The sequence below is a fragment of the Catharus ustulatus genome, chromosome 22, assembly GCF_009819885.2.
Source record: "Catharus ustulatus isolate bCatUst1 chromosome 22, bCatUst1.pri.v2, whole genome shotgun sequence".
NCBI classification, from domain to species: domain Eukaryota; kingdom Metazoa; phylum Chordata; class Aves; order Passeriformes; family Turdidae; genus Catharus; species Catharus ustulatus.
Window position 1 is genome coordinate 7,007,062 of NC_046242.1, and position 25,691 is coordinate 7,032,752.

Sequence of the window (25,691 nt, forward strand, 5' to 3'; positions counted from 1 at the left end):
AGCCTCAGGATCTGGGACTAATGTCACAGATAAGGACAGTGATAATTACATTCTTCAAAGCCTAGTGAAAATAGATGCCTCAGTTGAGGTTAAAGTGCCCCAAGTAAAGGAAAAAAAAAAAAGAAAAAAAGAAAAAGAAAAAAAGAAAAAGGCAAAAGCAAAGACACAGAAAGAGAAAAATAAAAAAAATAAGAAGGGAAAGTTTCATCTGGAACTTGAGCACCCAAGCACCCATAAGCACAGAAGTCAAGCAACCATAAGACCTACTAGGAAAACAGATTTAATAAGCTCTTTCTCCACTTATTTATTTTCCTCAGGGAAAATGAAAATACTTCTTCTGTCCTAGATATGTTATGTGAATTATTTCATTACTTCACTGTGCTCTTTGCAACCAAAAAACCCCATTCCCCTCAGTTTCCTCCTGGTCTCCAGCAACCACTGTGTGTTCACACTCACTGCTTGCCCCTGGATGTTACTGTTCAAACAAAGCCTGCAAACTCTTTCCTTTCAATGAGCCTGAAGGATTAAATTTCAGGCAGAGTGCAAGGTGACAGCTACTCCACCTGTACTGACAGAGCACACACTCTCCAGGAAGATGCATCTTCCATTCCCACATTCCTGCTGCTAGTGGTGCTGACGCTGAAAATGCCCATGCTAGGCTTTTAGGCAAAATAAATTTGATAAAAATTCATGGGATTTTAGGAGCATTATTTCTGGAGAAGCTTATTCCAGAAATAGTCTCTGCTCACCTGCGTCACTGATTCCTTAACACTGCACTTGTCTGACATTCACACAACCAGGACTGGAATTCAGGACTTCTGCTTTCTGCTGGTTCTGTGCTGCAAGACCTTTCCCTCTGACTGAAAACTGCTGCTAAACCTCCTTTACCTCTCTTAAGATTTAGCTGAGTCATGCTGGGAAATCCTCTGAGATCAAGGCTATAAGAACTACAAGTGAGTAGAATTAAATGGGACATTTTGGGAGGCACAGAGGAAGTTACTCAATTGTTCCAGGTTAGAAGACATTCTGTAAGATACTACATAAACCTTCACCTCTGTCAAGTCCAATTACTGTCCACAAAACAAAGATTAAGTAAGAACACCTATAAAGCTAGTACAGCTCTAAACTGAAGAACAAGAAAGCAAAATAAAAGTACAAGCCCCTTGAGAGTTCTTGTATTTTTTCAAACTACATATAAAACCCATTCAGAATGTAAGCTCAGGAGTTCAGACAGAGACTTGGAAATGTTGCAATTCTAATAGTCAATATCCCATCATCATGTCTATGGAAATGATGAAAGTGAAATGACATTCATCCCTTAATAAGCACTTGTTGGTACAGCAGATATCAAGCTTGTTATCATCTTACTTGCTTTTTGCAGGAGTGATGCTGCACTGAGTTTGATCCTTGACCGACCAAAATGTGTCAGAGTTTTGCCTCAACATGAACAAGATGGAATCAGCTGCTAATATGGCTGCTCTGAGGTACCCATATGAACCCACACCAGGGTGGAGTTTCAAGTGCTCAGTTCCTACACTCGGGACTAGATTCTCAGGAAAACTCATGCACTGAATGCTTGTCACATCCAGCTACTTATATAAAAGCCCAAGAAGGAGCTAAGAAATTTGTAAATGTACCTCAGGTGACAGACACTTCATCCTTTGATCACCTGCCACTAAGTCAACAATTCTGTGAGCAGATGACACTTCTGGGTTCTCCAAATTTCCATGAAGAAAACCCTAGATGTCTCAATTTGGGAACACTGTAAAGTCTTTAGTTTAAACCTGCTTTACACAATGGCAAAGACTGAGAAGATTTACCTCAACTGACCGAAAAGGGCAAAATGGAATAATTTTCAAAGACTCCCTGTTTCATATTTGCATTTGGTTTAAACGAGCAAAATTTAATGGGAGATGCAGAATCCTGTGCCTTGCCATATTTTGGCAGCAAGGCTTGAAAGACTGTGGCAACAAGTGAGATTCAGTTTAAAAGTGACTCATTTTAGGGTACACAAGCCATAAGAAAAGTAAGTTGTAACAGATCCTGCCCTTGAAAGAACCTGTTGGTGCAATTTCTACTCCAGCTCTGCCTTCTGTGATTTACATGTGCTCAAATGATGTAGATCTACTATTTAATTGCTACAGCCTGGAGTTCAGACATTCCCTCAGTTAGGTGGAAGGACTAAAACCCCCCAAAGGACTAAACCTCCATCAACACAGCCCAACCATGGGTGCTGGGGAAGGGACCCTCGGCAGAACAGGCTCCTTCCACTGCCCACCCGGGTCACAGCTGCATTATTGGTGTGACAAGTGTGACAGCTAAAAACAGCCTAACACACCAATTTCCATGAAGCATGTAACTTACTAATAAAACTTTCTGATTGTTTGCAGACCCTCTGATTTTTGATGGTCCTTTTGTCCACAAGGATTTATGAATCTTGGGTGCTTCCATCCCCTTCAGGGCGAATCATCACATCAGAGAAGGACTGGACGTGGCGCTCAGTGCCATGGTCAGGGTGACAAGGCGGGGATCAGCCTCAGGTTGGACTCAGAGGTATTTCCAACCTCACTAATTCCGTGATTAAAGGGCAGAATTTGTTGGTGTTGTTCAAAGCGACTTCCTCAATAATAAACATGAACTATGCCTTCGGGCTGTAGGGCCCGGGGATTTCTGCATTGTCCGGGGCTGAGGGGCCAGCCCGGGCAGGGACCCGGGAGAAGCCACCGCCACCTGTTCCCTGCTCCCTATAATTTACCCCTGTTCTCCATCCTGGTCCCTATTCCTTGTCCATGTGCCCTGTCTCTGATTCCTGTCTTTGTCCCAGTCCCTGGTGCTGGTCCTTGTTCCCCATCTCCACCCCAAGGCCTTGTCTCCACTCCCAGTCCCCGTCCCCTGTCCCGGTCCCCGCTCCCTGCCGCCGTTCCCTGTCCCGGTCCCTGCCGCCTTTCCCAATCCTGGTCTCCGTTCCCAGTCCCTGTCCCAGTCCCTATCCCCCTTTCCAGTCTCGGTCCCCGCTCCCTGCCATCGTTCCCGGTCCCTGTCCTCGGTGTCTCTCCCCGGTCCCTCCCCGCTCGGCAGCCGCAGCCGGTCCCGTGTCTCACCGTGGGCGCCTGCGCGGGGCTCCTCCTCCTCCTGCTGCTTCTCCTCCTCCTGCCCGTCCTCCCCTCCCGCCGCCGCCGGCCGCTGTCAGGATGAGGCGGAGGAGGCGGCGGCCCGGCCCGGCCGCTCCCGTCTCTCTGCCCGTGGCGTAGCGGTCCCCGCCCGGAGGAGGCCGCGGCGGCGCCGCCCGCCGAGCCATGGCCCAGCCGGGCCCCAGCGCCCAGACCGAAGGTACGGCGGGGGCGGCGGCGCGGCCTGCGCGGCCCCGGGCTCGCCTGGGAGCCGCGCCGGCCGCGGGGCGAGGGCGGCGGCCTGGGCGCGATCGGCCGGGCAGGCTCCGGGGGGCCCGCACGGAGCGGGGACCCGCCGGGAGAGAGCGGGGAGCGGCCCGGGGAGCTCGGCTGGGAAGGCCTCGGGAGGGGGCGGGAGGCAGCGCAAGTGGATTTTTAGGCTGTAAATGTGGAGCAAGGGCGGCTCCCGGCGCGCACGGAGCGGGGATAACGCTGGGAGGACGCGCTGCTGCTGCTGGGGAAGGGGAGCCCAGCCTGCACGGGACGAGGCCTCCCCGCCCTGGCAGGGCAGGAGGGGAAGGATGGCGGTGTGTCCACGACATGGATTTGGCCATTTGGCTGTGTTCGAAAAGGCACCTCGGAAGGTTCAGGTCTGGGATGTGCAGTCCGTTCCCTTGCTGGAAAAGACAAAGAAAATAACACATCTCCTCTCAAGGTGGTGTGTACCTGTGCAGAAGGAAGCTAAGCTTTCCGTGAAGGTTCTTGCTGTGGAAAGGTTATTTCTGGAATGGTTTGAAAGGAATTGTGAACGTTTTTTACCTTGGAAGAGGTTACAGAACTGTGTGCATATGAAAGAGCTGTAGGTAACGCTTAGCTTGGAAGGTGAGGTTGGAGGGACAGTGTTAACTGTATGGGAAGGGGTGAGAAAGCCAGGAATTTAAGTCGAGGCTGGTCATAAGTAGATGTAGAAAATCTGGAGAGATGTGCAGGGTCCTGCAGGATTGGTGCTTACCCAGCCACTGGATTAGGCCAGGGCTCTTCTCTTCTCTCCTAGACAGCATTTGAGTTTCCTTGGGAAAGCACTCTGTTAGAAAAGGGCAATGATGTATTCTTAATTATGCATGTCTAGGGAATTGCGTGGGCCTTTTTTTTTTTTTTTCCTTTTTGTGGAGTTAAACGAGAAAGTGCTTATCCTCAGGGATTTCAGCCTGCCTTTTGAGAGTTTTAATGATGAAGGTTCTTAGATTGTGGGGTTTTCCCTACATTAAGGTCAGTCATTGCTGGCTTGTCCTTTGAGAGCACTGAGGGGAAGGTGAGTTCCCTGCTGTCACACTTGTAAGGTCAGCGTAGGTAGGGGTTGTTCTCCTGTACTTTGTGGTGAATAACCATTGTTTATTGTTCTTCTGAGGGCTGCAGAACAACTTCCAACAAATTTTCTTCTTGGCTCTTGCAGACTGTCCCACTGCAGGTGTGCGAGGGAACTGTGCAGTGTTCAAATATTTGCTGTCTCTAGACCAGGAAAGGTTGTTGTAGGTTGGATGTATTTGTGTTGTTATTTGAAAGGAAAGCAAAAAGGTGCAAGTAAAGTTAGTGGTTTGATAGGTTGGTGAGGTCTGTCTTACAGGAGGTATGGGTTGCTGTCTTTTTCCTGCTCCCTAGCTGTGGGGAGATGAGGATGCTGTAGAGAAGGGGACAGGCTGGAAAGTTGGATGGATTCTGAAAGTGGTTGCTGTGTCCTACACTAAAGAATTGGAGCTCCTAAAATGGCTCCTCTCCTTTGGCAGCCACAGGACCAGTTTGGGCTTTTTATCCACTTTGTTGTTCTCATCTGTGTTGGTTTTGCTTGCAAGTAACTTACCAAACGTGTGCCTTGAAACTGTTCTATGTTAATGTGGAAAAAAATCAATAAATGAATTATTTAATATTTTTTAGTTGTCTGTACTGAATTTATTGCTTAAAGGAGTAGCATAACCTCTGATTTAGGATTACATGTGACAAAATAGAACTGGATTAGTATGTTCCCCTAAGGAAAAATAATGGGTTTTTATAATTACTTGTATTGATTATAAATAACTTATGCATTCTTTACTCATGCAAGACACATCAGCTATGATTTGTTTTGTGGAAAGCAAGTATGAAAGAACTACTTTTTCTGCCGTGGTAGAAATGACATATGGAGCAACATGAGAGGAATTAATGTAGAAATTGTCTTCTCCTCTAAAGCCTGCACTGAAATGAAACAGGCCCAAGAACAGGGGAAGGAATAGTGCAGAGAAATAGGAAAAGAATGGGCGTTGTGTCCTAGTCTGGTTTGTACTTTGGATTAGTGGAGACGTTAATAACCCTCTAATCCAGTGTGGGTAACAGAGTTTCTCTACGATAAGAATCCAGGGAGGCTGAGGGCAGCTCTGTGCTCTGTACTGGGAGCTCATGATCTTCACCTGTGCTGCAAGTAGGTGTGTGCTGCCTGCTGATCCTGGTCCAGGGGCTTTTATTGGGGAGATTTTAATTTATGTGTGTTGTCTGGATTGCATTACCACAGTTGTAATGTCTTATTTTTAATTTTTTATTTTTACTTTGGATATAATATTCAAAATTCAAACCTCTTAGGCTCCCTGGGATTAATTTGGATCTGAGTGCTTGCCATCTCTGAATGTAAGGTTGCCAACAAAATGTGTTGGCATAGCTTTTCCCTATCAGAATGCTCAGGATTTAGTGTACCACACTTCAGTGAAGGAACTGCAGTAACATAAAACATTATTTCTTCAATACTAAAGTTAATTAGAATGGTGGGCCAATTATTAAACTCTTCTTACTGCTCTAAACTTAAATCATTAGTACAGTCAGACTGATTATCATTGATATTGTTCAGTGATAAACTGTTAATAGCACAGTCTGTCGGATATTTTAATAAGAATTTGCTGGCAGAAAGAATTGATCCAGTATTGGAGTAACTTAGGCCAGTGAAAAGTGTCTGTCTGTCAGTGGTGGGAGGCTGTGCCAGCTCTCAGTGGAGAGAACTGCTCAGCTGTAGATGGAGGATTGGAGGATGTTGCCATATTGATTTTGGTGCCACACCAGCATTGTGTCCCTGTGTCAATAATCCAGGATCCCAACAAGAGCTGGGATTTGCTGTCACACATCCCAGGGTGTGTGATGCTGGTGGAAAGGTCAGGGATGTCACATGGAAAATTAACTAACAAAACCTCGTGTGCTTTTATATTTCTAGTTATTTTCCTTGTAAGTATATCACTTTTATGCAGAGTACCTAAAAGTGCTGTTACTCATCTCCAAACTAGGTGTGGTTCATAGGGGACTGGCCATGAGTGCTGATGCTCAGCTCTGCCTTGTTGATGCAGCTGTCAAATGTCAAACTCTTACCTCTTGGGGACTAACTTCAAAATTGTTGGTACTTTCCAAGAGGCAAAAATTTTCTTCCCTCACTTTTCATTTTGCACAGTCCTTGCTTTATTATTATTCAATAATTACTAATATTATTACTATATTTTTAGTATATTATTACTAATATACTAAAATACATTTTAATTAAAGCACAAACATTCACACTTTTTTTTTTAGCTGTATGCTTTTCTGTCATTTCAGTGGACAAATTTGGAATTTGGTTTCAAAAACAAAATAGACACTTTGAATGTACATGTTTCCACCTCTTAGAATTTCTAAGGAAGTTCTGATCTGCTCAGCAGGTCAGTTTGCTCTTACTTTGAAATGGGAATATCCACATTCAGGGTTTCTGCTTTCCTGTCAAAGTCAAATTGCAAATCTCCTAATTTAGCAAAATACTCTGACCATGTTCTTTATCATTACCTGTTGATCTGCCAGAAAACACAATGAATGTGCTTTAACCTGTGGACTGACTCTCTTTTGCATTTTGGACACTGGAAGATATAAATTCTTTGCCCATTTTTATTGCTCCTTGGCCACTTCAGCATTGGCACAGAGAAGATGGAGTTAGTAATGTGTTTTCTTCCCTTCCTGGCCTGGTGCCTTGGGATGCTTAACTGTTTTCCCATAGCCCTTGGTGGGTGGACTGGATTCCCACTGTGAAACTAGTTTGTATGCACTCCCTTGAAAGTGATTGAAGAAGGAATTTTTGTTTTAAAACTTTCAAGAAGCTAAACCAAACAATTTCTGTCAGTGTGGGAGTGGACCAAATCCCATAGGCTTCATTACTGGTGATGGTTGACAGGCAGACTTGCTGGGCTTTCACTCCAGGCATTTTATTAAAAAGTGCTTCAGATGTGAATTTTCTATCCTAAATTTAGGTATTTTAGCTACACTCTTTTCTTCTTAAAAAATACCAAGTATGTAGGTTGTTTTTTTTTTTTTTTATGAAAAAGCCTGAGGTTGAGATTATGGCTTTACTCTGACTGAAGTCTTTCAAGGTATGAACTGGTAACCTTGATAAGCAGCACTTGCTAACCAGGCTGCTATGAGAGCTATTGTGTGTGTGTGTGTACTTCAGAGGAACATCTGTCACAACAAAGGTCTGCTGCTGCTCAATGGTTCAGCCTTTACTTGCAGAGTTGGTTTTAGTGTCTGATTTAATGGTGGCTGAGTTAATGGTACTACCCTCCACAAGTTTTTCTATAAATAGGGTAAGCATTGTGTCATTTTAGTCATACTATAGTCAGTTAAGCATGATGATGAATTATCTCTGGAAAATTTTAAATCATTTGATATTTTTGTGTAAATTGGCATAGGAAGAACAAGTAAGCAGTGTACCCTTGGTTAATATTTCTGTGCCTTTCAGAAGGAAGAGGATTTTTTTTAACCTGGAAAGTACCATGTGCTTGAGAAAGTTTCTGAGTTGTCCTCTTGCTCTATAAGCAGTGCCTGTAGTACCCTAAGAGTGCAGAACTGCAGCATGACCTGTGATATAATGAGGAATTGTGTGTATTTATTTTTTTTTCCTATTCATGTCTCCTTCTGTCAGCCACAACTCCCCTTGGCATTCAGCTGACTTGTGATGGTGCTTCCCTCATTCCTGTCTCTATCCTACACTTCTCTCCCCAGGCCTGGCTCCTTCAGTACAATGGAGAAAAATAAAGCCTTTAAGTCACCTTTTCTGTTTGTTTCCATCTCCTCTGGCAATTCCTGCTCTGCACAGTGAAGCAGCAGAAGCATGGCCTTGCTTGCTCTTTGGTCTCAGGTTTTTCCTCCCTCCCTGCTCAAGCAGCCAGACCCAGTCATTTGATCGTGTCTTGGGCAACTGCTGCTCTTCAGCTCTGCTTCCTCTGGTTTCCTCAGCCCTCCTTCCCAGCCACCAGCTCAGCTTCTTAAATATTGCTCTCCTTGCCTTTTGCAACCTCTTGTCTGGGGGTGTCCCCTGGACCTTGCTCTTGTTTTGGCTGCTCCAGGCCTTGCTGTGCTCTGTGGGATCGCACCCATCCCTCCGTGCTTCCTCTTCTAGAGAAACTCGAATGACTGCACAAACTTCCTCAGTGAAAAATATCTTTTCCAAGCAATATTGCTCCCTAGCTGTGCTGAATCTTAGCTTATTTACTCTTTTAAAAATATATTTTTCTTCATTTAAGAGCTCTCTGGGTTCTGTTACTCAGGAAGGAAGATCTCATTGTGCTTTACTCATGGTATAGAGAACTACTCATCTGCTTTCCAGCCCTGCCTTGTACATGTTCAGTTCTGAGTGGTTTTTCAGAACAGATTATAGAATTTTGAGGCAGTGAACTTCAGTTACCTAATCATGAGGTTGGCTGACATCTAATTCTTTAATACCTTGGTATCTTTATAAACTGAAGTAGATAAGTGCCTCACAGATTGCAAAATAATCATTGCTGGAAGTTAACTTATGCCTCTTGGAAATAGAAGTGGAAAACAGAAGCCTTCCATCTTTTGGCTATCAGAGCAGTTCTGAAAGTTGGTATCAGCTGAGAGCAGGGCAGGAAACAGCAGCAGAGCTGTGATCTGCTCATTTGGTTCTGTGTGCAGTTAAGGGTCTTGTCTTGTCCCTGGCTGTGTTAGGGACTGAAAAATAACCAGAATCCTGGAGTAAAAAAAAAAAGGCAGTCTGATTTTTAGTTACTTAATAAGCCAAAAGCACTTAATAAGCCTTACTGTGGTGAGTCACGCTGAGAAGAAATTTAAATTTGGGTGGGATTTTATTAATATTTATCTTGTTATATTTTGTGGTTTCTGAAAGTGTTTTTTGGTAGAACTGTGGAGCAAAAATGCAATAACAGAAGTTATACATGGCAAAGTGAATTGGAATCAATAAATGGAAGGCAATGGAGCATTAACTGTGTGTTTTCCAGAGGGAATAGCCTGGAGGTGATAGGGAAGGATTACCTGGGGATAAAACCAAACCAGCATTGTCAATTATAATGGTGTTCCCATGCCTTTAAGCCAGTGACCTGAATAGACTGTGTGGTTTGTATTCTGCAAATACATGTTTTTAGCTTACAGACAATTGCAACAAGATTTACAATGCTGTTTAAATGGCAACAAAGGAGAGGAATATGTACAACAAAAGGAGAAACAGCTCTTGGACTGTTTTTGCGAGTGTTTCCGTGTATAACTGTTTGTCCCCCACACCCATGCCTTGGTAGGGTAACTTTGTATTTGCATGGCTGGTCACCATTAAATGCTCCCCAACTGAAATGATTTATTTTAATCTGTGCTGTATCAGTGCTATGCAAAATGAGGAGGCAGCACCATGGTTGGTTGCTTTAAAAAATGAGCAAAGCAGTAAGTTGCAAACAGTAACACAGATAAAACCACAGTATAATACAATCCTTACATCTGTGTGTTCAGTGTCGTTGCCTAAATCTACACAGGAAGAAACACAGAGGAGTGCTGGAAGTTATTGCTCAAGCAGTAAGTATTTTAACCATCTACAATAAATTTTCATGTCTAGTATCCTTTAAGAAAATTGTCTTTCCTAAGGCTTACTGGAGTTCATATTAGACTCCTATTGACTTCTGACACACGAATTGGAGCATTCATCTTCCACTAACAGTAACCTGTGCCAAAATCCCTCTGATACATTTTTATCTGTGGTGTTGCTTGGTTTATTTTGGTGAAGACCTAAGCATAAATTTTACTCTATTAATTCAAATCATCTGACAGGCTGGCATCTTTATGTCATATACTACATCTTGTACATTTTCTTTTAAAGATTGGTTTCAAGTAAGGTTTTCTTAATTACCAGCTTGCCATGTCTGTTTGTGTCTTCTCCCATGTGAAATTAATGGGGAAGCAATTAGGCAAACTCTGGATTCTGTGCTTGAGTGATGCTTCTAGCTGTGAAGATATTAGAACTGTCTGCCTGGTCTTCACAGCTTCTCTTGGAGTCTTAGATGAAACTGGAGATAAAGATGTTAAATCTCAAAGTGGTGCCTTAACTGCTGATGTTACAGAGTTAAATTTGTTGGAGGCTCTGAGGATAACATTTAGCTGATGATCCATCAGGAGGGCTTGTAATGGCCTGTTACAATGTCTGATCTAACTGGGTATTTGCTTTCAAGTAAGGGTAAATGTGAGCCTAACCTTATTGTGGGATAGGAATGTTTTCTGATATATTTTTATCTACAGCTCTGGGTTTTGTACCAGTCTAAGCACTTCTATACTGGAAACTGCAGTGCAGTGCAGCTCTTTCAGTTGCATTTGTTCAAAACCTGTGTGTGTACAAACACTAGTGGGAAACCTGAGCTTTGGAATTTGCTTTCTAATACCAATTAAGTTTATCAGCTTCCCCTGGAGAGTCTGAATGGAAATCAGGATTTGAAAAAGGTCATTTATCACTTACAAATGTCAGTCATCAAGTCTTAAAAAAAGTAGGTTCTGCTGCATGACTACACCAATCTCAGTTGCCACAAGGGAGAATGGGGGACAGAATAAAGGCCAGACTATTTCTTTTGGCAGGCAGCAAGCACTTAGGTTAAACTGATAATCAGACTGTACCCAAAGGCTGTGGTTTCATGTTGCAGCTGAGCAGTCTAGAAGGTTGCTGCTGCTGAAAGAAGTGTTCCTGCTCTCTTCTTCCTGCTCCCACAGTCGTGTTTCCCTCATTTCCTCATTTTCCCATCACTGACCCAGTCCAGCGCTGTCACCCGGCTGAGAGCTGCTCACTGTTGAATTAATTAGTTTAATTAATTTAGTGGAAGACCTGATAAGCATTAGAGCTGGCATAGAGGAAGGGTGTAGACCACACAGTAGTAATATGAGAGTCCAAGGGTATAGCTCTGGCTTTTTTTTTTCTCGGTTCACTCTGATCTGTGTGTTCATTGCCACGTGTGTGTCAGGTCTGCTGGGTGCTCAGCCGAGTGCTAGGTGTGGTCTGCTTCAGACCTGCTTTGAGACTCACTCCCCTCCCACCCTACAACTTTTTCCTGTATCACTTCTGATGCTGTCACTGCTGTCAGAAGCTCTCACAGCGTGCTGGGGTACAAGGCACATGTGTTCACAGTGAGGTGGGAGTGCTGAGTTACCCTGTCAGATGGCCACCAGCACAGAAATTGATTTAAAATGATTTTAACTGCAGCCTTAGTAAGCCTTCCCATTTGTATTGCTTAGACCCTTATAATATTTTAAATGTTTTGAAAATTTCGTGCTGGAGGAGTATTTTCTTCCTTTTTAAGTGTTCAGGAATTCATGTAGTTGACAAGTGGTAGCAAAAAATACGAACCTATAGAATCACAGCAGTATTTTCTGTCAAGAAAGAGATTCTAGAGGCTTGGGGGAATACTAGACTTTTGTTCTCAGTGAAACTATTAAATTGCTGTAGAAACCTTACTCCAAATAATAGGATCTGTATCCTGTCCCTTATCAAATAAATATTTTAATTGTCTTTTCTTATTATTATTTGTTATACTGTATTTATCATCACCATGTCTCTCTAAATATATCTGGCAACAGTATTTTCCAGGCCATTTATTAAGATTATATCCTTTAAGTGGTTACTCTACAGTGCTGTTTTTTTCATGCCTACAACCCGCTGTTCTGACAACTAAAATTTTAAAATTACTATTCCTTGAAAGTAAGTTTTTACCTGTTCTCTTTCCAAGTTTATTCTCTGTATTACCAATTTGAGTGGCCAGAGTATGTAGCAAGGGATAGGGAATCACAGTGGGAAAGAAATTGGGTGTTAACTCCCCTTTTTGCTCTTGAGTTGCTGCTATTTCAGAAGTTTTTCTGGTACCTGTGAAACTGCTGTTGTGTCTGGTGGCTGTGCTTGTGGAAGTGAATTTCCATGCTCTTGTGGTTATTTCAGCTTTTGAAAATGTCTACAGAGATGCCAATTTGCTTTAAATAGCAGTGTCCTCATCCTTGTAGCAATAGTAAATTACAGAAACCATTGCCTATATAAATTTCATATTGGCTTCTTTCTGGTTTCTTCCACATCACTTTCTTGGTCTAGCTATATTTCACTTTTGTTACCTTCCTTTGAATTTTTAAGTGTGTTGGGTAATCATTGATTAGTTCTTTCTGCTCAGAAATTGGGAAGCAGGGTACCTAGGGTGGTCTGTAGCCTGAATGTTCTCAAAGCTACCCCTCAATTCTTGACCCCATGACAAACAGCAAGGCAGCACGAGATCTCAGACTGGTGGTGTCTGGGGGAATTTTGGAATTAATGTAATGGTTTTCTTTTATATATTAACTTACTTCATCAAAGAGAACAATGCAGTAGGGTTGTTTTGTGTTGTTTTCTTGGTTGTTTTTTCCTGAGGGTTGAGTCATACTTTATTCCCATTTTTCTGCCTGAAGAGGACAGCCTTTAATAAATCTGTAGGCGAAGTGATAAACATATAATAAGGTGTCACAGGGATTTTTTTCCCTCCCACTGCAAATGAGTCAGCAATTAAATTTCTTGAAAGAAAATCAGTCTGTTGTCTGGGTTTAGCAAATGTTTACATTTTAAGAGAGCAGTTATATTAGTGGTGCTCAGAGTGCAAATTGTGTAGGGGGGGGTCTCCTGTAAAATTAAATGCATTATCAGAATCTCTCCCTAAATGACTCAATCTGGAATATTTTTTTTTTAATCAGAACAGCAGATTCCTGTTGGCTTACTAAATCAGACAACATCCTCAAGTTAAATTTTCTTTTACTGGGAAGACACACTGAAAACCTCACTGTCAAGTGGAATTGCCACGTGTAACGCAGTTCTGGATTTTCTGGTTATATCATACAAATGATGAGACGTGGTAGCCTGGAAAAACTTGGCAGAAATATTCCTGTGTAAATACGAAAGCTCATTCATATTTTCTCTCTTGTTTTGGCCAGGAAGATTTATGTGACTTGACATTTTTGGGGACTTGTTTTCAAATGCTGTGGAACGGAACGGGTGGCTTCAGGGTGTAGAGATCTACCTAGGCTGGCCTAGAGCTGGCAGTGCTGGAATCCACCTGTGAGCCCTCTTGGAGAAATGTGCCCAATCCTGGTGAATTCACCTTCCCCCACTTCTGTACTGCCATCACCCTGCTCTTGTTTGCTCAAGCAGTGACTGGTCTGAGTAAATGCCCACAACCTGTAGAGTAAATAACTCCCTTCATAAATCCAAGGAGACACTCAGTGATGTTTTGTTTTTGTGTGTGGTTTTTGTTGGGTTTTTTTGTTTGTTTGTTTTTTGTGTTTTTTTCAAATTGATCCTCCAGAAAAAAAAGCAGATATAAAAAAGAAAAATTGTTAAACCAAGGGGAACAAGGTGCAAGCATTTAGGGAGCAGGGAAAATGCTGGTGATTGTGATGAGATTGCAACTCTATTCTCTCCATTTTTGAGGTGAATTCAAGGTTCACCAGACTGTAGCTTGCTGTTGACTTTTGAAATACTCTGATGTGCATTCAAGCTTAGCAACACCACATTTCTGAGGAGATTCACTGGTGGTAGCAGCAGGATACAGCCAAAATCCTTTCCATAGGATTCCATTAATGGTGTTGTGTGGTTGGCTTTTCCAATTCTGTGATTCATCCACTGCTGCCCTATTTAAATTATTTAAAGAACTGAAAAAGCACAGAGTGGGGTTGATTTTCTTGGAAAAAAATACTAACAAATATTGTTTTTCTGAAATTTCTCGACAAATTGTTCTCCTCACCAAAACAATGGCAGAGGTGAAATAGAGTGAAAACTAATGATGGTAAAACTTCTTGTGCATTGAGTTGGGACTTCTGTGGAGAAGACTCTGTGCACAGAACTGAGAGTTCTGATGTCAGCCTGGTTAAAAGGAGAGAACAAGCTACTATGGTGAGAAGGGATGTACAAAAAGCCAGGCTGTAATGATGGAGGTAGGGAACTGTCCTTGGGAAGAAATGATGCTTTTGGCAGATGAAAAGAAGCTGTTGGAAAAAAATTCAAGCTCATTTTTGTCAACATGGACATCCATGTTTATGTGCACTCCATGATACTTGATGTGAGTGAGCACTGTTCCATTGCAGTCCAATGTAAACAATAGTTAACTAAGCATAAATTTAAAACTAGACTTCAGTTAACCTGGGGTCAGAATGACTAAGTGTATGAAGAGCATTTCTTGTCCTATGAGGTGGGCTTACCAAACTGGAAATCAGGTGTGATTCTCCTTTGCTGAGTGAAATGGAGTGTGATGAGATGGAGATCTGCACCCCAGGAACCAACTGCCTGTTTTTGTGTCCAGGAAAGAAAATAAAGAAGGCAGTAACAAAGCAAGGAAGTAGTTAACACATTGTGAGTGCTGTGAAAAGGGAGAAAAAGTGGAAAGTGGAAGTGGAAAAAAAATGGGGAAGGAGAAACTATGTGTTGGCCTTCTTTTCCTTGTATTTGTACATGAAGATGTTTGTGCTGTTGGGGAAAGTTCTCTAGTTGTTACTGCATATGGCTGTTTATCTCTGCAGGTTTAATGAAGCCATTTAAAGGACCTTTGTTTTCTCTTCCTTTTTTGCTTGTTCTCTTGTGGCTGCCTCATCCCTGGAAGTGTTCAAGGCCAGGTTAGACAGGGCTTGGAGCAACCTCATCTAATGCACAGTCCAGGGGATTATAATGAGATGATCTTTAAGGTCCCTTCCAGCCCAAACCATTCTGTGATGCTTGATTGTATTATAGAAGAGAGTCTTGCCATTTATTCAAACATCTAAATTTCTTCAGATTTCAATTGCTTTAATTTAATGATGGCTTTTCATTTTCTCTCTGAGATCCTTAATGCAGGATGTCACACAGTGTTTAGCATAAAAAAGAAAAATAGAGAGTAGGAATAGGCACTACTGAAATTACAGGCTATAGTGGAAAGATGTTGGCCATTCAGCTTAAATTAAAAATAACATTACTTTCAAACTTTAATAATATATTGCAAGCTTCCACTTGATGTTAATAGAGTATTTATTATGTGGTTAGCTGTTGGTAACATACAATGCTTGGCTGAATATTTTTGATCCTGCATGTGGTGATTTACTGTAATGAATATAAAGCTTCTGTAACAGATATGATGCAGCAAGGCTCAGATCTGCATGGTGATATCTGCATTTGTCAACAACACCAAGTTTTTATGGGTTTGGCCTTAAATTGGTACTGAATTGTTTGCCTGCAAATGTTTAGTCAATAGAGAACAAATTGTGGCTGTCCAATAACCTTCAGCTGCACAGAATGCAGCAGTGTCTGAGAGCTGCACTGCCCGAAATGGGAACTGCCTGAGCTCCTTGTGCAGAGCAGCTCAGGGCTGTGGGGCAGCTCCTGTACCAGGGCACAGCTGTGGGCAGAACCCTCTGGTTTTCCCCTTTCTGGGGTCGAATTCTCCTCACCACACACAGTGAAATGCTCTGGAAGGGGAGCTGGAACAGTCAGAGATGTTTGGTGCTGCTCTGAAAAAGAAGGTGGCAGGTGAGACATGAATGAAACTAGGAAAGTGTGTGACCAGTGAGCTTGAGCCATTTGGCCAAGTAAATAAAATGCCTGATGCTTGCAAATGCAAGTTTGAGAAAAGCAAGTAATTATTTTCTTCCTGGGTGTTGGTTTTTTTTTTTTTTTTCCCTTCTAGCTTGATCTGCTGCTACTGGATATTTGTGTGTGAAAAAATAAAGCAACCCCATTTCATAAGTCAGGAATTGCTTCTGTTTAACATGCTTGGTCAGAGAACCATAATCTGTTCTTTGCTTCTGAGTCCTTCATGCAAGCAGCTGGATTGGAGTGCATCGTAAGAGTGGGGGGGTTGGTTGTTCTTTTTTCATCAGATCCTATTTGAGTAAAATAAAGAAAAGCTTTTCACAATCTATATGAACGGCCTGGTGGCAAACTTAGATGAAAAGTTTATGTAGTAACATAATCGTGGCTCCAGTGTGATGTCATGATAGACAAAAATTAGTGCTCATAGAAAATAGTCATAATGGAAACTCGTATTCATAGAAATAAGTATTTTCCATACTTCTGTCTCAAGGAATCATGGCAGCAAAAGAAAGGTAGAAAATGACAGAAACTATATTTTTTTGTCTTCAAACCGTTCATTGTTAAGTGTAGGTTTTTTTCTGCTCTGTTTTCATATTTCAGCTATGTTGGACTGAACTCTTGATGTCATGTTTGACTTTAAATATCAAGCAGAAAGCTCTAGGGCATTAATTTTATAAATAGACCTAGTACTCAAAAATAGTCTTATTGATAATCAGCTTTGTCTGTCTTAGTTCTGGAATGATCACTACATGTTTGTGTAACTGGAAACTGTCATACATAAAATTTAATCCTTTTTGGAGCTGATTTGTGGATCAGCATATAAATAACTAGTCAATAAGAAATGCATGGTTTTTCCTGTGTTTTCGTAGAATTGGAATTTTGCTGTGCAGTGGGTTAAGAGACAGCTGTATCTTTTTTTCACTAGAGTTTCTCTTCATGTATTGCAGCAGTTTTATAGTTCTGTAAATCAGTGAGTCTGCTCTGAAGTGCATTTTGCTGCCCTTCTTTTGAGTTCTTCTCCCTGGTTGAGGCACATGATGACATTCACTTTGCTTTGCTATAATGTCAGTGCTCCACAGGAGATGGGGATCCCTGTGTCTGACTTGGAGTGTCTCTGCAAAATCTGTGTGGCTAGCTAGAAATGAAGCTAGTGATTTAATTGGCTTCTATAAGTTATCTGTAGGCTATTTGGCCTAATAATCTGGGAAAAAAACACTATTTTGAATTGTTGGCCAAAAGGATTTCTTATTTGGATTTTTTTCGTTTGATGTATAAATTTTAATTTAAAGTTTTCTCAGTGCTATTTCCAAAGTTAAGACATTGGGCCTTTAGGGTTTTTGTTGCGTACCTTAGGGCCCTAAATAGGGAATTAGGTGTTGACACTGCTGCTGTGAGGAAATACAGAGTGTTCTGTGCCTGTGCCGTGTGTGACACCGGATCCTGTTCAGGCTGGCACGGCTCTGCCAGCACTGCCCATCTCCCTGCTGTGTTTGCTCACCCCTCAGCCAAGTTAAACATTGATAGCTGCCTCTGGGAGCCTGGGAACAGCGCCTGGCATCGGGCAGCACTGACCCTGCAAAATGGACCTCTTGCTTTTGGGGCTGCCTTGTGTGCATAGCCTGTGATAGCAACTGGGTTTGCTTTTTCAGCTCTCCTACAGGCCTGAGTTGGACCTAAAGTCAGAGTGGAAATTAAGTGATAAATGACAAAGGCCTAATTGGACATCTATGGATGAGTCCATTTCCTGGCTTTGACTCCAGTGCATTTCCAGGTGGATTTTGTCATCTGTGCCATGTAGCCCGAGGGTACCTGTGCCTGGCAGTCGGGGCTTGGGATCACACTTGCATTTTGGGAAGTGTCTGTATGGCTTTTGTACAAATTGTACCTCTGAAGAAGAGAATAATTTCTTTGGAAACTTAATCACTTAGCAGAAAGGTGCCTACCACTTACCACAAGGTGGTAGTTGTTAGGATGTCTCAGAATATAAACTTTCTTTCACTTCTACTTCTTATGCAGGTGCATTTGAGGGGGTTGATGTTGACCTATATAACCTATTGCCCTCAAGTTTGTGTCATGTCTCACTGCAGTGGGGGTGTGCTGACATCTATCTTGAGCTGTATATGTAGCACAGGTGGTAAAACCACTTTAAACTTAGCATAGAAATTAAAAGAACAATGTTAATGCACAGTTGCAGTGATGGGTGACCTGCAGTTGAGATCTTAAAGTGCTTGTTTTTTTGAATGCCTGCAGCTGGGCCTGACAGCTACCAGAGCTCAGTTGTGGAGGGGGTTCATTATTTGGTTATTTATTTATTACTTTTTAGACATAACTGCCAGGCTGCAGAGAGGGGGGGAATACTGTAAAAATGTAAATATTTAAATTTCATTTCCTTCTTGGTGACTCTGCCCTCCCTCTTTCTGTTTGGGTGGGAGGATTTTAAAAGGGTGAGTCTGTTGTTTCCCCAGCTTAAAGCACTTGAACATTCTGCTCCTGGGGTGTCCTCTTGCCCTTCCATCCTCAGCAGGAGCAACTCACACCTTCAGAAGAAATACAGCTTGGTTTCTGTGCACTTCCTGATGGGAGCAGCAGCACAGCTGCTGCTGTCTCTCTGCTGAAGGAAGGTGGAAAGGGAATTCAGTAACCAAGGAGTGCTTGAGTAATCTTTGAGGGTGGGAGAGTTGAGTCTACAGTTGATTTAACTTTCAGGATTACTAATTGTAGAATACAAGTGTTTATTTGTGTGGTCTACAAAAGAACGTGTGCAAGGTGAATGATGTCCAGATTCCTCCCTGCTCAGCTGGAACGTGTGCTCGAGGTTCCAGAGCTGTGGATGCAGAGCTGCCTGGCTGGACCTGGCCAGTGCAGCCACCTGCCCCTGGCACACAGCTCCTCAGGCTTTGGTGCCTCCAGGAGTTCCCTTCAGGAGCTCAAACCCAGCTCCTTAGGCCAGCACAGCTGTTCACGGGCTGTGGAGCAGGAGGTGCTGCGGTGGCTGCGGGCTCTGCATCACCCTGCCCAGGACTGGGGGCAGTGGAAACACAAGCAAACCCTTTCCCTTTGCACGACTTCAGCAAGAGATTAAAGGCAACCCTTTAACCTTGGGAAGTGTTTTTCCTACCCAGACCTGGTTCCACATGTGCTGTTTCATCCCTGGTTTTGAACCAGACACTCTCTGAACTCGCTTGAAGCTTTGCTCTCAGTGTGTCTTTGCTGCAAGTTCCTTTCATTTTCTGGAGAACACTCCTGTGCAGTTGTATTTGAACTATCCACATAGGGGTTACTGCTCAGAAAAACCTTTGTGTTTGTATTTAAGGTGGTAAAAAAAACAAAATTAAGATTTTTGTAAAAAAGCAACATTAACATTTCATCAGTCCGATATCTGCATTTCTCTATTATTCAGTACAGAACTGAAGAGATTAGGTGCTGTATTTGGTAACACCATAAGCTATGGTCAGTAAAACATACCTGTGCTCTTTTGTTTGTGTCTGCTCTTACTCTGTCATCTGTACCAGAAATAACTGGCCCCATCTCAATGGCCCTGCCCATCCAGAGTGTTACCACTGTGAGCTGTAGAGCTGATTCCAGCTGTTGGGTCTGAATGTTTGATGCTGAAGTCGTGGAGCCTTTGGATTGTGTTTTCACTACTTGATTATGGTGGGAAGTGTTGGGTGGGATACATAAACACCTCTGGTGGATCAATATTTTGTGTATCTAGTCTGTGCTATATAGAGGCTGTAACTGAAGTGATTCTCTTTGCACAGCAGAGTTGGAACATGCACACAAAAAAGGCTTTTGCAGAACACACAGAGACTCAAGTAGAGGAGCATTCTTTTCCCCAGTGCATTGCAGCAGGGAGATGTGTTTTGTTCTGGCTCATCAGTCTTTTCTTTCTATTTCATGTTTGAATTCTGAGGTGTGCAAGTTGAAACTGCCACCCACAGCAGAACTTGAGGTGCAAAGAGGTTGATACTGCACGTGCAGATAGGTTGATGGTTGTATGGGATCTTTATAACATCACACAATGGTATAGTATGGGGTTTTTTTCAATAATAAGCACATTATAACAATCTCTGTAGACTTCCTGCTCTTCCTTCTTTTGTTGTACCCCCAGATGAAGGGCTGATGTGGTAAATTCTGAAAAACAGAGTGATGTATGTGTGGTCTTGAGGATTTTTACCTGCTGGAAATGAGGAGAGTTTGATCTTTACAGTCAGTTCTCTGTAGATTGTGGACATCCTCTGGCAAACTTCTCCAGATGTAATCTGGTTCATCTTTTGGTTAACATGCAGAGCTGAAGACTGGATTGATACTGGCACCTAATTTTTAGCTTACAGGGTTTCCTTCCTGTGCTTTGCCCCTTCATGGCTGTTGGCTGAGCTGCTGTCACAGTTTGTTTTCTTTGACCTCAGCCTTTGAGCACTTGGTGCTTTATTGCTCAGCCCTCACACTTCCCAGGGGGAAAAACATCCCCAGATTTATTTCTATTTCTTCTTTTGCTATATATAGCAAGTTGTGGTTTTCCTTGGAAGATTGTTTTCTGCAGAACTCCCTGCCACATTCCCTCTAGTTCCCCAGAGATGTTAATTAGAATTTGGTGTTACAGTCTTAGGAAAACCTACCTTCCTTAATTCCTTAAAGGTCTGGCTAGTTTTCCTCATCATCATGAGGCAACAGCAGAGCTAATGAGTAAAGATATTTTAAAAAGAGTGAGCCCCAAACCTCACTCAGCCTCACAGGATGGGATGTCTGGGTAACTGTTAGTGATGTACCTTATCTTCTGCTTTATTTTTAGATGCTCTTCTACAACGGGTAGCAGAATTGGAAAAGGTCAATGCAGAATTTCTGCGCACAAAGCAGCAACTTGAGCAAGAATTTAATCAAAAGAGAGCAAAATTTAAGGAGCTATACCTGGCTAAGGAAGGTAAGTCCTCAGTTCTCTGAATTATTCTGAAGTTTATTGAACTTCATCTTCACATAATCCCTGTATGAAACTCAGTCTTTTAAACAGTAATAATAAGAATGTAAGAGGTTGAATGAGTGACTATTGAGCATCCTAGAATGAACTTTAGAATTAAATTTAAAGATTTGCCTCCTGGATAGAAGCCAGAGCAACTTGATGTCCATGCAGAAACACCAGTGAGTGTAATACTAATTTCCTGAATTCAGGGTGTGCTCTCTGAGCAGGAGCTGATCTGGTAAATGGAAAGACAGCCTGGATGCCGTGCTGTTTGTACTCTGTGGCCTTCTTTTTTATGCAGCATTTATTAGTCTTAAATTTCCATCTGAGGTAGGCTGTAAGCAGGCAAACATTATTAAAGTTTTAATACCAGCCAAGGGCATCTATTTCAATAACACAATTTATAGGAAAATTTAAATCATATGAGCTCGAATATCTGATGAAGGATCGGAGAGTGGAGATAGCTGTTCTGAGAGCCAGATTGATTTATCTAATTCTGATGATTTTCCTGTCTTTAACATATGAAAGCAGAGCCAAAACATAATGCATTAAGACTGCAGCTGCTGTATAAGCTTATGAGAGCAGAAATACAACAGGCATAATGAAGATTAGATCATACAGCAAGCCTATTTACTTGTGTTTCTAAGACTGGATGAAAGGAAATTTAAGATACAAGACACTACTGATGAGATCAGCAATAATTCTCCCATTTTGGCACAGTCAAAAAATATAAAATAAATTGTGGTAGGGGAAGAAGAAATACCCAAACTTTCATGGGTACTGAAGTGCAAGGACACCAGAGGAGAATATACAAACAATTACTTTTCTTTTTTTTACCCCCCCCAAAAAGTTTCTTGCTCTGTGTCTCCAAGACCCTTTCTTAAATGTGCATTGGGGCTGTTGGGACCCATCTGTAATACTGTCATTTGAAAACTATGAATATTAATGCCACAGAGTCTTGATTTTTTAACACAAGGATTAATGTCCTTTTAAGTACTTGATTAGCTCGGGGTTCTGTATTCTCTGTCAGGGTGAGAGCACCAGGATTCATTTGGGTTTTTGGCCCTGAGGGAAATACATGGAGAGAGCTTGATGTTGGTTGTGTGCTGGCCAGATGTTTCTGCTAAAAGTGATTGTCATTGAAGCAGGCTATGTGGGCATAAAACACTTATTTCCTGTTAGTGCTTTTGGAATTAATTATATAATATGTCTTGCAGAGCTGTTTGTTTCAGATTAGCTGAGAACTCAGGAGGGCAATGTGAAATTAGCTCAATTTCTGTTTATAGTTGCTACAATTAGAGAAGTGTTGGGTGTTCCATTGAATCTATCCCTTTTCTTAGTAGTAGCTCAGTTTGACCAAAATCTTTGGTAAAGAGAGAATTAGGCTGCATATTTTTCTTATGTGGGCTCTCTAAAGTGGTCACAGAGTGTTTCTCTTTAAGAAGTATGAAGTGTTCCATCCAAATTGAGAACCAAGTTGGTCCCAGAAATGGGGGAAAATGTGTTTTCCAGTCTGTTTGTGCTTTTTCCAGAGTCATTACCAGAATGAGCTAAATAATAAGAACTGATGAAAAGCACTGTTCACTTTGGTCAGGTATATTGATCCTAGTTACATCTAGTGTCTGCTCTGTGTCTGCATCCATAAGATACTCCTTTAATAAAAGCCAAGGGCAAGCAAAGTCAAGAAACAGCATTCCCTGAAGATACCTGCCAGCATTTGTTCAGTCATTTCAGATAGATGTTTTAATACCAGTGCTTCCTTCACTCCCTTCTGTTCCTTACCATAGCAACTGGGGCTACACTTCAGATTGAACTCATTAATCAAGCTAAATGTATCCACTCCTCCTTTCAGAGGACCTGAAAAGGCAGAATGCAGTGCTGCAGGCAGCCCAGGATGACCTGGGCCAGCTGCGCACCCAGCTGATGGAAGCCCACGCTGAAATGGAGAACATCAAGGCCATAGCCACAGTGTCAGAGACCACCAAGCAGGAGGCCATTGATGAGGTCAAGAGGCAGTGGCAAGAAGAAGTGGCTTCCCTCCAGGCCATCATGAAAGGTAACAAGCAGGCAAGCTGCTGAGATCAGCCAGCCTCATGTCTTTAGGGATTCTCCCTCAGAATATGGATAATTGTTATGGCTTGGGAAAGCTGTGGAAGGGCTAGATGAAGTGTAGTTCCCAAGGCTGTGAAAAGGAGCTTGTTGGGTTTTTTATTGTCAATTTGAGGACAGGATTTAGAGTTCATGACCATGGGAACCTCATGTATATGCAAAGCATTTTTGTGTCACTGTGAATGTGATATTTGATCCTTCCACAAAGATAAGTATGATGTCTGTAATTTGACAAGTCTGCAAACAGCTTTGAGCTGCCAACATGATTCTCTTTTTGCCTTCTGTGTGAACACAGTTCTGCACTCACAGAGTCAGATATCCCTCCAGTACTCACATGGGCCTTCCCCCAGGGCAGTGACACAGCACATGCTGCTCTCACAGTCCTGTTTTTTTTCTTGATAGTTCTGATCTATTCCTTGTTGTATTTGCACGTTGCACAGCTGTTGACATTTCTGAGACAAAGTGAATGAACAAAAGATATGAACTGGGAACAGACTAGTGCCACAAATGTCTATTTTCCTAAAGGTTCCCAGACAGGATCACACTATCCTGAGCCTGGAGCCTCTTGGCTGTGGGCAGTTTTTCCATCACATCGTTGTACTTTTCACCCAGAGCAGACAAACCTTCATGTATATTGAGTACACAAACGTCTGTTTATTTATGATGTACACAGATACATGAACCTAGATTAAGGCTCAGCTGTGCCAGCTGCTTCCCTGTGTAAACAGGCAGCTCCTGGCATGAGAGGGGCTGTGTGGATCCTGGGGAAATGGAAGCTGTGGGAGAAGTTTGAATTCCTTTGCATTTTGGAATGCCTTTTTAAGGTTTTGGTCATTTGTTGGGATGATGTACAAAATGTGCTGCTAAATAGGATATTAGTCATGTACTTTATCTTGAAATGAGGAGTTACACAGTTTTTGGGAATTGCTTCTCTGTTCTGTTGATGTACTAATTGAAATTCAGATCCTTTGGATTTTTTACTTATATATTTGGGTTTTGAGGCAAGAGTCCAAGGAAAGGGAGTAAATCATTGAGTGGTTGGAGTTCCTGAAGCTCTGTTCTTTGACTTCCATTGAAAATAAGTTTTGAAAATGCTGTTTTCTAGAGACTGTTCGTGACTATGAGCTCCAGTATCACCACAGGATGGAGCAAGAGCGAGCTCAGTGGAGCCAGTACCGAGAAAACATGGAGAGGGAAATTGCAGAGTTGAGGAGGCGACTGTCTGAAGGCCAGGAGGAAGAAAACCTAGAAAATGAAATGAAAAAGGTACATTGGAATGGAGTTCCTCAGGTTCTGTTTGGGGGTAGGCCCCTGTGGGTTCATTCCTGTGCCTGCTGTAATTCCTCAGCAATTCAGCCTGGTCCTGCCAGCTGCCAGCCTTTGTTCATGGAAGTCATCATGACCTCATCCATTTGAAGCCTTAAAGGCTTTGTTCCTAATCATGTGCATCCAGTGAGAGAATTGCACCTGAGAAGATGGTAAAATTTTGCCTTCAGCTTGTAAAAACAGGCAGCTTTGTAAAGTCACTTGTCATGGTGTCACATAAACTCAAGTAAAACCACCTTTAGATTTTTCTGGACTGACTGCAGTTTTATAAAGTTTCCTTTACACTTCTGTACTTTTACTTCTTTTTCCAGATCTTAAACACTTAAAGTGCCCTTTAAAAACCTCAGAATATCTAAGATATCTTTTCTCTTTCTCTAAAGTAAACCATGTTTCTGCATCACAGTACTGCTGCCTCCCTAGGAAGAACAGAATTTTACTGTGACAAAGCAACAGGCTCTAGATGATGAAAAATAATTGCTCTGTAGTATGGACAGATATTATTGTAGTTGTTCAAAGACTTGTGAATAAGAAAAGTTCAAAGAAGTAGATTGAGGTGCCTTGAGTTTGGATTTTTTTTTTTTTGAGGTTGAAGATTTGATGTTTCCTTTCAGACAGGAAGGAAATTGAACCTGTCATAATAGATCAGTGCTTTGGAAAAATCTTAATCTTATTATAATAACTTGCATTTCCATGAATTTCTCATCTCAACAGTCAATCTCACCTTAGTCTTCAAGGTGTTCTAACACAATTTTAAAGTAGTGATTGAACCTATATTCAATAAAGTAGGCTAACATCTGATAATCTGCCACATCACTGCATGTCCCTGTTCCTGCTTGCTGTCAGCAGAAGAAATGCAGTATGGAATATCAAAAACATTCCACATGAGAAATATTTTAGCTATTTTTACTGTGTTGTAGTAAGCAATCAGTGTTAGTGTTGCAAAATGGAATTCTTTTCTGAGACTTAGGAAGAGATTCCTGACCCTTGCTAGTTGTAAATGCATTATTGCTGTGGGACTGCTCTTCATGGAGCCCTGGTTTCAAAGGTAAGAGTCAGGGTAGAGCTGTTCTAATCCCACTGCAATTGTGAGACATGTATTGCTTTTGAAGAAAAGGTTTTAGTCTTATTAAGGACAAAAAGACTGGTTAAAGCTGAATGGAGATCCAAAACTGCATCAGTGGGGTGAGTCTTGTAGAAACAGCCCAGAAGATGCAGAGTCCACAGTGTAAAAGTCCTGGCATTGCACTCCCAGCTAGCTGCCAACAAACATTTCCAGAGAACTTCTATCAACTGATTCACATTTTTAATC

General features: G+C 42.1%; 1 protein-coding gene across 1 annotated transcript in view; it reads left to right on the forward strand.

Annotated features, from left to right (window-relative positions):
- The first annotated feature begins 3,243 nt into the window (after positions 1-3,243).
- The window catches only part of RABEP1 (rabaptin, RAB GTPase binding effector protein 1), a 46,999-nt gene continuing 24,551 nt past the window's right edge, over positions 3,244-25,691 (forward strand). The window contains exons 1-4 of the mRNA XM_033078015.2: positions 3,244-3,330; positions 20,783-20,911; positions 22,800-23,003; positions 24,162-24,322. Coding sequence (XP_032933906.1) covers positions 3,297-3,330; positions 20,783-20,911; positions 22,800-23,003; positions 24,162-24,322 — 528 coding nt within the window. The 5' untranslated portion in view covers positions 3,244-3,296. The remainder of the gene's footprint in view (positions 3,331-20,782; positions 20,912-22,799; positions 23,004-24,161; positions 24,323-25,691) is intronic.